Source organism: Bactrocera neohumeralis, unplaced genomic scaffold (genome assembly GCF_024586455.1).
Source record: "Bactrocera neohumeralis isolate Rockhampton unplaced genomic scaffold, APGP_CSIRO_Bneo_wtdbg2-racon-allhic-juicebox.fasta_v2 cluster10, whole genome shotgun sequence".
NCBI classification, from domain to species: domain Eukaryota; kingdom Metazoa; phylum Arthropoda; class Insecta; order Diptera; family Tephritidae; genus Bactrocera; species Bactrocera neohumeralis.
In genome coordinates, this window is record NW_026089623.1 from 21,191,448 (window position 1) to 21,203,835 (window position 12,388).

Here is a 12,388-nt window from a genome sequence, read left to right on the forward strand (position 1 = left end):
AATTCTGAAGCAATAAACTTCACGATAGAGACTGAATTCGGAATCAATATTTTTAGAACCGCTCCGTATACAAGTTGTTTGTTCACAACAAGAAATAATGGACAGAGCACGTAGATTCCAAGAATTGTGGATTCCATTCTACATTACAAGAAATAATGCGATGTTTTAGCGACCCTAAAAAAAGGAGAGCACGTACCGTTAACAAGAACATTCCATTTGTCAAAGTAAATAGAAGATAATAACGGATATTTAGAAACATGAGTAAATATGAATTTAAGCACATAAAATTTCTTCAAAACTGACAATCACGAACTGAAAATCGACATAATTTCGAATAATAACGGATATTTGATCAAAACTAAAACTGAAAATAATTAATCATTATGACAAAACACTTCATTTTATCAACTTAACAGACTACAAGGAAACAGTAGCCTTAATATCAAATAACATTAACATGCTAAAAACCACAACTTTTGAAGATAAACAAATTTTGAACACAGTTAATAGGAACTTTGCATTACTTCAATCAAAAATAAGCGGCTTACACCCTTATTTTAAATCAAAACGAGGACTTGTAAATATTCTAGGGAATGGATTAAAATATATAGCAGGATCCATGGACAGTGATGACGAGACGGAAATCCATAACGCACTCACAGAAATACACGAAAATGAATTATCCACAACAGCTAGTATGACGAATATAGTACGCGTTAATAACTTCATATCCGAGGAAATAAACAATATAACAAAACATATTAACCAACAGCAAATCTCAATAAGTCATTACATTAATACATTTAAGGACACCATACAAAATAAAATAAAGTCATTAGAGGACAAGGTTCAATTTTTAGAGCACACATACCAAATAGAAAACGATATATCCTTTTTACGAAACCACATAGACGACATAGGACAAATTATATTTTCCAGCAAAATAGGCATAATTCCTTCGGACATCCCCACCAAATTAGAACTCGAATGAATTACAGATTTCGACAGTTACCAAAATATCAAGACAGCAGTAATATTTCAAAACAACAACATAATCATAATCCTCCTAATACCCCAATATTCACCAAATACCCTTTCTCAAATCAGATTTGAACCACTTCCTAATATAGCTAACAAATCAATAGCCTTAGATACTTACGAAGTATTAATAGATTCAGAAAACAATATGTATGAAACATATATAAAAAACAATTTGGAGAAAAATTTAATAAAAATTCACAATAAATGTTTAGAAAATATATTGAAATTCGAAGAAGCAAATTGTAATTTAGAAACTATAGATAAAATAAATGTCACTGAAATAGTCCCTGGTATTCTAGTATTTAAGCATTTTGATGTAGAAATAGAACACAATTGCAATAAACAAAAAATAAAACAGAAAGGCAACTTTCTTATCAAATTTGAAAATTGTTATATTAGTACGCTTAATAAGACGTATTCGAACATTAACATTAAAATATATGAATCATTTATTTTGCCAAATCGAATCACAAAAATTAAAGAGACAAAGAATGTAACTGAACTTGTTCTTAAATTATAAAATCTTTATGTAAAACAAATAAATCACGAAAATAGTATCGAATTACTAATGAATAAAAATAAAAAGAGGAATTTAATCAGCATAGGCACTGATGTTATAATTATAACTATAATTTTAATAATAATTGTATACATCATTATAAAAAGTAAGCAAAAGCTAAATATTTCAATTGAGCCACAGCAACTTCAGCAAAAAGGGGACCATTTCTACAAATTTCAACACCACAAATGCATTAATCCCGATTGAGGACAATCGACTTAAGAGGGGAAGAGTTAGCACGAACCAAGCATAAAGTGCAACTATGTCAACAACCCCGAAATTACAGCGCAAGCGACAACTGGTAAATTCTGCCGATGCAACCTCAGCACATCCGGCACATGCCAATCGAACATGCAATCGAATTGCTTATACTAATTCTAGGAAATAGATCACGCCACTTAATAATTCCGTGGCTTAGAATAAGTATAAATTAACCAAATTGTTAAATTTAAGTTGGAGTCGTTTTTGGTCAATAAAGCGGACACGCTGTCCGATTAAAAAATAATTTTTTTGTTTAATTTGTATATTATATATACAAACATATTCATATACATATGAAATTTTAATACATACATACATATATTCTCAAACATAAGAAATATTTTAATAAATAACTCTTAATTGCACATTAACTACAATATTGTTTTGAAAATAGCATAATTTAATTAGAATGATATAAATTATGCATATATTCATATAAATACGCAAAATGATAATCACATCAATTAACATGATGGCATGTGAGCATATAAAAACACTAGCTATGCCGTCGACTTCGTCCGCGTGAAATACTGATTTTGGGCTTCGCTTTTATCTTCGTCCGCGTCAATTTCTGTTATCAAAGAACTTCTGCGTAAATTATATTTTTTGTTTTATTTTCTGGTGGCAGAAGAACATATTGATTTTCTCCGCAACCTGATCTTGACAACGCGGCCATGTAAAAGCAGTCTTGGCGTAAATCGATCCCCACGTGTTTAAATGTTTGCCCCTGCGGTGGTTTCAGATTTCTAAGTAAAATTATTGGGACGCCTATTTTTAGCTTAAGGGAATGTGGAGGAAGGCCACTTGGGTTCAAAGAAATTTAGAAACTCCTGTGGGTAATGGACCACATCTTCAATTTTATTTAAAATTATGTCATTAATTTCGTCCACGCTAATGTTTCTCGCCGCCAATATTGCCCTTTGACACATCCATTGGTGATCTTTATTTTCTATTTCGCTGATGTCAGGGTAAACTTTTGATATTAAATCCTCAATGTTACCTACTCTTACTCCTAAATCGCGGTCAATTTAAATTTTATTTTGAAAATGAGGTATTTTCCCGTCTCCTACTAAAACTAATTTTGAAGGGAAAGTTATACTACCTCCCCCCAAGTGGGCTCTCATATTTGTCGATAATTTTAAAATCAAAGTTCGGGAATTCTGTGAGGCCCAACGTTGAGATCGTTCAGCGCCTGATTCTCGTTGTCGGTTCGCCAAAGTTCGGAAATTTTATGAGACTAGACGCTGCGAACGTTTAACGCTCGATTCCCTAGCACGGTTTTGTTCATGATTGCTCGTTGAGTACCCAACCTATGCATATTCTCATCCTTTCATTGCTGCGCAAAACTCGCAGCCGCTTTGCAGTAGCAGTCTGCCGAGAAAGCTGAGTTCTTTTTCTAGGCATTATAGTGACAAAGAAAGAACGTAGAAAATTATTAAAAAGAATGTAGAAAAAAGAAATGTAAGATTAATAATCAGGAACCTAATTATTTTTACCTGCACTTGGTATTTACGTAAACTGAATATTATGTCAAAAGAATTACCGAACAACACATTTATTTGGATAAAGATTAATATTATTATGTTAAGACAACTCTAACAAATAATTTCGACCAAATTAGTTATCACAAAAACGGTACTCCAGTAGTTTGGAGTTTTGGAGATTAGCGCGTTCAAACAAACAAACTCTTCAGCTTTATAATATTAGTATAGATAAGCAAAAGGCCAACATACGTCATAATTTTGATTAAATGCTCAGCTCTGTTCACGCGCCACTGTTAAGATTTCTCCTTCTTCGCTAGCTGTGGTGAAATGCACTCATCGCATTTTGTTAGCTTTTGACAGTTCACACTCTTGTCCGTTGTTGGACCTTCTGTTCTCTTTTTATAGTTAAGCTTTTACCTGTATTAGATTAGCATAGAAGTATACACTGAAATCGTTAATCGTTTTATCTAATAGTTGCCACATAGTTATTTTTACTAACTATGGGCTCATTATGAAAAAGGTACGAACGCCTCCACCTGGTGGTGGCCAACTATCCGAAAACCCAGAAACTACGGCAAATAAACTTATTCATGAAACAATTATAAACCAACAATCCAGGCAGTTGAAAACCATAGAGCAGTCATGCGCCGAATTAAAGAAAGAGATAGCCTTTCTCAAAGCCGAAAATCAGAATTAAAAAAAAACTTATGTCCTACAAATAGCGAAATAAAGCCTGACTTGTATTCAACAGATGAGGAAGAGTTTGCACGCGAAACAGATTGGTTTTTAAAAAAGGAAAGCTGATCTATCTTCTCAGTTTGCGGTTCCAGCTACATCAAATAACATAAAAGAAGTCGAAAGAAATCAAACATAAAAGAATATCTCACGACCTCCTCCAATAATGATGTCGAGTGAAAGTAAATACCAAAAAATATATAAAATATCGAATAATGAGGCAAAAAAGGATTTACTATTAAGTTTCTAAATAATAATACATGTAAAATCAATACATCAGACTCTGATGATCATAGAAAGTTAACCAAAACTCTGTCTACACAGAATTTACGAGTACAATGGGTTTCTTATGAAAATGAGCAATATCGACCAATTAAGGTAATCGTTAAAAATTACATCACTCAAACGAGCCAAAGGCCTCAGACCTTCATAAAAAGGGATTTGAAGCTATAAACGCAGTCAACAAACTAAAGTGGAAAACGAAAGAGCCGTTAGATATGTTTCTTCTTACTTTCGATGCAACAGAAAATATAAATAACATATGTATGTATGTATATGTATTAAAAAGCATAATGCATTCAGATGTTATTATAACTGTGGTAATCAAGCAATATGTGTGAAGTGTGCGGGAAAGCAGAAGACCATAGAGTGTCAAAAACCTGAACACCATCAACCTAAATGTTGTACTTGTGGTAAGGCTCATCCTGCTAACTACGAAGGATGCGTAGTTGCGAAAGAACTGCAAAAGATTCACAACCAAGGAACTGGTACAAAGAAAAACGTCTCAAATCCCAAAAGCTCGGTTGTCAAAGATGCCAAAAGCCTCCCAAAAAACATAATACGCCAACCAATGGCTGAAAATAAAGTTTCAACAACAAATGGGCTAACTTATTCGCAAGTTGTAAAGGGAACACTTGCTCAAATGATGCTAGCATTCTTCAAAAAATCTTAGAAAAGCTTACAAATCAAAATGAGTTTACCATTGCACTTGAGAAGAGGCTTCCTAAGCTCGAAAAGCAGCACAAAAAAAATAAATATGACAAATTTCTTAAAAATGGCCTTACTAAACACCAAAATGAGCTAGAAACAATACTCGTTACTGAAAAAATTGACGTATGCTTAATATCTGAGACCCATTTAAGGAAGAAAACTTACTTTAAATTCAGAAACTTTGAAATATATCATGCAATACATCCGAATAATTGTGCCCGCGGAGGAGCTGCCATCATAATAAGAAGTGACACAAAACACCATTAAGAAAACCGCATATCTACAGCAGAATTTCAAGCAATAACGATAATGATAGATAGTGACAACCACTTTCCCTTTCAGCAGTTTACAGTCCCCCAAGACATTAAATAAAATGCCATAGCCATCTAGAACTGATCAATAGCCATAAAAATCGATTCATAATGGGTGGCGATTATAATGCAAAACATACCCACTGGTGACCGGGGCTTATACCCGCAAAGACCAGGGAGTTATTGAAAGCTCTTCAAATGACTGGGTGCAGTATAATGCTACTGGAACACCAATATACTGGCCAACAGACCCACTTAAAACATCAGATTTTTTATTACTAAATATATCTCTTCAAATTATATGTGCATAGAAAGCGGTTTGGGTATGACTTCTGACCATTCACCAGTATATTTAAGCCGAAAGTGTTGTTATTAAGATACCTCCACTTACGCTAACAAATGAAAACATTGACTGGAAATACTTTAAGCAAATGTTACCTAATGTTAATAGTCACGTCACAGCAAGTCATAAGTATAAGAAAAAAATTAAAGAAATGGTAGCAGAAAAACGCCGATTAAGCCGAAAGTGGCAACAAACAAGATCTCCATCTGACAAAAGTTGTGTAAAAAACTTACCAATAGGATAAAGGCATTTAAAAGCTCAGCTATTATCTGAAAAGTTTATCTAACAACCATAGGAATGATTATTCACTTTGGAAGTGTACACAAATTTTTCTCGACCCGTAACTTAGCATTATCCAATCAGAAAAGCAGGCCAGACATGAGCCAAGAGTGATATAGAGAAAGCAAATTTTTTTCGGAATACCTTGAAGGTGTCTAAACCACATGACATATCCAAAGAAGCGGAAATGGAACCTCATACGTACGAGAATTATACCGGAATTCCTCTAATAACTAACGATGAGGTATGTGCAGAAATAAAAGAACTGAAGTCTAAAAAATCACCTGGGTGTGACCTTATTACCAGTGAAATACTAAAACAGCTTCCTCAAAACGTTATAAGTAAAATTTATCCTATAATGAATGTTACTATTAATCTACAATACGTATCTATTTATTGGAAAACTGCAGAGGTGATTATGTTCAACAAATCTGGTAAGCTAGCGCATGACATTACTTCGTATCGGCCCATATCTCTCCTGCCAATACTTTCTAGGCTTTTGGAAAAACTGCTTACTGTGCGTCTTATATCCCTGACAGACGACAGCTCTAATATGCATTAGCGGCTTAATTTGCATTCACTTGCGCATTTGACTGATGTTAATAGCCCGACAGCGCTAATATGCATTAGCGGGATTAATTTACATTTACTTGCGCATTTACATTTAGTGCATTTAGCTGAATTTACCAAATTTCTGCTATTGTTTGACAGATGTCGCTTGAAATCTGCCGACTTGTTTGTGCTTACAGCTTCAGAGGTAAACAGTTTTTATATTACTAATTAAATTATGTGCAAGTATATTAACGAAAACCAATTTTAATATGTTTATATGGCAGAAATTAAACACAGTTTGCTATCCATTTTTCTAATATTCTTAACTTTTTCGCACACTTTTATTTCACTTTTTTTTTAATAAATGAACAAATTTCACTATCAGCTGTCTAAATGCACAGGTCTGCCGTCTTTCACCATAAAATTTCAATGCGCATTAGTGTTGCTTAAGGCGCATTAATTTTGCTCGTCTGTCAGGGCTATAATGCAAAGTAGTAATGCCAAAAAATTTCATGCATTTAGCTGAATTTACCAAATTTGAGTAGGAAACACTGGTTACAATTACCGATTTTTGCTATTGTTTGACAGATGTCGCTTGAAGTCTGCCGCTGTGGGGCTGTTTCCACACTTCTGTATTTTGCCTATTTATCTCAATTTATCAGAAAAACGCTCAACCAGAGATGTGCATGAATACCATTCAAATGACATATTAAGTATTTTGTAGAAATGAAGACTGAGTTAGCACTAGGCATAAACTAAACGAAAGCTGTCATTGCATGATTCACCTCAGCGAGTGGTTTGTTAAAAAATGCATATCATTGCTTGCTTATTCTGTAAGCACATAACATTCACAAAAGCATTGAATCAGTATGAGTTTTATGAATATACGCAGTGCTTTTTGATTTTATTTTTTATAGTTTTTAATTTTATTTGATAGTGCTTAAACATATATATTAACAGAGTAAGAGTAGGTATTAATGATAACGTAAAAAAAAAATAATTACAAAATTCAGCCTTTAAAAAAAAAATAATGTAATACTTCATGTTCAATATTTTATTATTTAAAGATATATAATATATATTATTATATATATATTATATACATATGTATTTATATTTTTGTTCTTATAAATTATTGTAATGAAATGTTAATGAAGCTATATTTTTACTCATATTTGTACACTGAATTCAAAAAAAAAAACAAATTATTCACTGTTTTTGGCCCAATACGGTTACGTTTTTCAGTTATTATGTTACCTGAGGCAGAAAAAACTCGTTCTGAAACGGCACTGCTTGCAGGTATAGCCAAAATTTTTTGGGCAAACTTATATGTATAACCGAGGGTATTCTGAATTATGACTTTCCCACCACTGCATAACATTAAAATTAACATTAAGTCCTATTTTTAGATAACTATAAAGATTTATTTCATCAGATATACTTTCTGCCATGGACGGTTGAATTGAGGTCATAAAAGATGAGAAAAATAATTGGAAATCCTGTGGTGATTCATTATGGATTGCAAAATTAGTTGGACTATCGGACGACGAAACAGATTTCATTATTTCGGAGACACAAAACTCTTTAACTTCGTTTAATTTACTTTCGCCTACACAAGAATTGGTAGGTCGATACAAAAAACAAGCCGTATAGTGAGAAATACTTAAATTAGGAATGTACATGTGTTGAAAGGAAGTCTTTTCAAAATACTTTACTAACTTTTTGCAAGCATCCAAAAATTAAACTAATTCGGTAGTGCTGTTAAAACCGCAATCCGAAACATTATTCAATAGTTGATTTGCAGAGTTAATCCTATTTTGATTTTTAAGAGCCTTGACAATGTTTAATCCTCTGTCAGTAACTAACGTAATATTCTCCATGTTATTTACTTCGAAATCTGCCAAAATGGTGTTCAATTTCGTTAAAACGCCGTTCCGCTTGTTATTGTTCATTTCAATTCCTCCATCATTAGTATTCTTTTGTCGTCTGCTATGTTGTTTATTCGTCGTGATATGGTTCTGGAATTGGGCAACATGTCGGAGACGTCTAAATGATTACCATATTTTGTTCCAATATTTAAGAGTGCCTCCACGACCGTTTTAAAACCTTCGCCGTCTACAACGGAAAATGGACGACAGTCCTCTACAACCCATTGAGAAAACGCCAATAAAAGAATTTCCTTATCTGCATTGTTAACTTTTTTTACAGCAACGTTGCAATTTCTTACAGCATAACACTTGTGACGGATAAGATTAGATGTTTGCTTTCCATTATATTTTAATATGTTATTACACTTCTCACATATCACTCCATCAATAAGCCTACTTTCGTAATTTTCAATTTGACAGGAAATATCTCAAATTTTACTTCTGCTTTGTTTATTTTTTACAATACGAAAAACATCGTTTTCAATATTTTTTATTATTTCAGAGTTCATCTTGAAAACATATTTAAAAGATATTAACGCACTGATTTTGCACTATGTAATCTGAGCTTTTATGAATCATTTGATTGTTTTGCTTACAACTCAAAACACAATTATAATTTTTGAGTGGTTGTTGCTAGCGGCATTTAAAGAGTGATTGAGTAAATGACAAGCAATTAGAAGAGCGCAAACACTGCAAGAAATGTTACTAGCACATGCTGATGATTGAAAACAAAACAAAGACAGTGAGTACATACATATAGGAAAAAAGTGAATCAACTCGTGTACATCTCTGCGCTCAACACAATGTTTGGCTTCTTTTTCTTTTCCTTTATTTCATCCGAATCGTTCAATTAGTTCAGTTCGACTTTTTTACATAAAAAATGTTGCCAGACGGCTCGAAAAACTTAACTAAAAATAGTATATTTCAATTAGGTTGCCACAGCTACTCCCTTCCCAGTGATTTAATCACGATTTAGAATTGTCTGCAAGTGTTAAATTTTTTTTATAGGTTCGCAGCGGTGTATTTGGTAACTCGTCACTTCTGGGAAAGAACGCTGGTTTTAATCTCTCCACAGATGTGTTGTATATTGCGTTGTTAATTTTAATTGCCTAGAGTCTGTCTGAAATACGTTCCACAACTTTGAACGGACCCGTGTAAGGAGGCTCTATTGGTTTTCTCACATGATCCGAGCGGATGAACACATGACTACAATCGTGTAGATTTTTATTGATGAAAAATAGTGTCGAATTGTGGTGTACCGGTGAACTTGGTTTTAGCTGCTGTATGTACTCATGAAACTTTGATATGAACTCCTGTGGATTATATGATCCATCCCCGCTATCAAAGAGTTCGCCGGGTAAACGAAGATTGGTGCCATACAGCATTTCTGCTGGGGATGCTCCAATGTCTTCTTTATGGAAACAGCGAAGTTCTAACATCACTGTTGGAAGGATAAGTGCCCATGGAGTATATCGATTGCACATGAGTGTAGCTTTTAGCGTACGATGCCATCTCTCAATCATGTCATTGGACGCGGGATGGTAAGCTGATGTACGTATCTTGTGTGCGCCAACCATTTTTGCCAACGTTTAGAATACTGCGGACTCAAACTTGGAGCCCTGATCTGTTGTTATGGTCTTCGGGGAACCGCAACGTGAGATCCATGCTGAATTAAAGCTTGTCGTTATCTTGTTGGCCGAAATATCTTTTAACGGAACCAGTTCGGGCCAACGCGTGAATCTGTCTATCATGGTTAAACAATATCATGAGGGATACGCTCTGGAAGAATGATAATATCAAGGTGGACATGGTCGAAACGTTGATCAGTTTGTTTGAACGGCTTAGGCGCTAGATGATTGTGCTTTTGTATTTTTGATCGTTGGCAACTGATACAAGAACGAACCATTTATATTACGTCCTTGTTCATTGATAACCAAATGTATTTGCTTCTAATTTGTTTTAAAATTTATCTTGTACCAGGGTGTGAGAAATTGTGAATGTGTTGAAATATTTTGTTACGAAGCTTAACTGGAACGTACGACCGAACCATTGCATTTGATATATCGCAGTGTATTGTATTGCCAGATGGAAATTTTAGCTTCTGTAAATTTAAACTAGTGTCATTGTTTATGACTATTTGTTGTAACTCTGAATCTCTCTGCTGTTCTTCTTCTATTTCATCCATTGGGACTACTATGGGCATATCAATTTGGCATACTCTGGAGAGTGCGTCTGCTACCTCATTATTATTACCAGACAGAAAGACGATTTCCGTTGAAAATTGTGCAATATAATTTAAATGCCTTACCTGCCGTGGTGACGCTTTGTCTGCTTTTTGACGGAATGCATACGTTAAAGGCTTATGATCGGTGCGCATGACGAATTTGCGACCATCAAGTGTTGGACGAAAATGCTTAATGGCTAAGTATGTATATTGCCAAAAGCTCACGGTCATATGCAGAGTAATTCTTTTGCGCATTTTTTAGCTTGGTTGAGAAGAATGCGATTGGCTTCCATTCCCCATTCACTTGTTGTTCCAGGTTCCAGTCTCCGACGCATCTGTTGTTAATGCAAACGGCGCATTTGGTACCGGAAAATTTCACAATGTTTGTGTAGCCAAACTGGCTCTGCAGTCGCTGAATGCTTTTTCAAGCTCTGCATCCCAATCGATTTTTCGTTTGTCATTTTTTTTCGAGTCTTTGAAAAGGTTAAGTAGAGGTGTTTGAATTTGTGCGACGTTAGGAATATGTTTCCTGTAGAAATTAACCACTCCTAGAAACCGGCGGAGTTCAACGATTGTATTCGGTTTTGGATATTGACAGGTTGCAAAAGTCACTTTTGGATAAGTTGACACATAGTTTTGTCTCTTTAAGTTTCTGCAGCACCAACTGGACATGCTTGTGATGTTCTTTTTCATTTTCTGAAAATATGAGAATCTAGGTAACAGAAAACAAAGTCGATATTTCACACTTGGATAAGTTGACACATAGTTTTGCCTCTTTAAGTTTCTGCAGCACCAACTGGACATGCTTGTGATGTTTTTTTTTCATTTTCCGAAAATATGACAATGTCATCTAGGTAACAGAAAACAAAGTCGATATTTCTGAATGTGATGTCTATGTACATATCTTTGGAACGTTTGAGTGACATTTTTTAGCCCAAATGGCATAACGACAAACTCAAAAAGTCCAATTGGCGTTCGCACTGCTGTTTTCGCTATGTCTTTTTCGCACATGCGTATATTGTAATAAGCTTTTTTATATCTATTTTGGAAAAAACTGCTCTACCATGTAAGCGGTCGACTATGCTATCGAGGTGCGGTATCGGATAGCTATCTGGTTGGGTGTGGGCGTTTAGTGAGTGATAGTCACCGCAAGCTCGCCATCAACCAGTTTTCTTTTTCACTAGATGAACTGGGCTTGCCCAAGGACTGCTTGATGTACGAATTATACCTAGTTGCAACAGTTCATTGAATTTGCTTTTGGTGACATTTAGTTTTTCTCCGGAGTAACGGCGAAGTGGCTCTGCAATAGGTCGGCAATCTGTTACAATTTGGTGATTGACGTCCATTGATGTTGGTAAGGTGTAAATATTAAGCGTTGTCAACTCAACATGCTGCTTAGTGAGGTCTTGAAATTTAGATGAGAGGCTTATTGTTGATATTTTGTGCATTTCAGCCAGCCGAACTGTTCCTTTTGTGTTAAGGGTTGTTTGTGAATCAACCAGACACTTTGCTCTGAGGTCTATTAGAAGGCCAAAGTGTACCAGAAAGTCTGCTCCTATGATAGGTGATTTTACGTTCGCTATTACAAAGTTCAATGTAAAACTCCTCCGTAAGCCCAAACTCAGTGACAGATTTCTGGTACCAAAAGTTTGAATGGTTGAGCCATTTGCTGCAAAAAGCT

General features: G+C 34.7%; 1 protein-coding gene across 1 annotated transcript; it reads right to left on the reverse strand.

The window, feature by feature from the left end:
• Positions 1 to 9,592: 9,592 nt before the first annotated feature.
• Positions 9,593 to 10,060, reverse strand: LOC126765577 (uncharacterized). Its single transcript, XM_050483185.1, has one exon. It carries the CDS (start codon positions 10,058 to 10,060, stop codon positions 9,593 to 9,595), a length of 468 nt encoding a protein of 155 aa, XP_050339142.1.
• Positions 10,061 to 12,388: the final 2,328 nt, after the last annotated feature.

Coding starts and splice junctions, on each gene's coding strand:
- LOC126765577 (XM_050483185.1), bottom strand. CDS start 10,060: ATGGTTGGCGCACACAAGATACGTACATCAGCTTACCATCCCGCGTCC.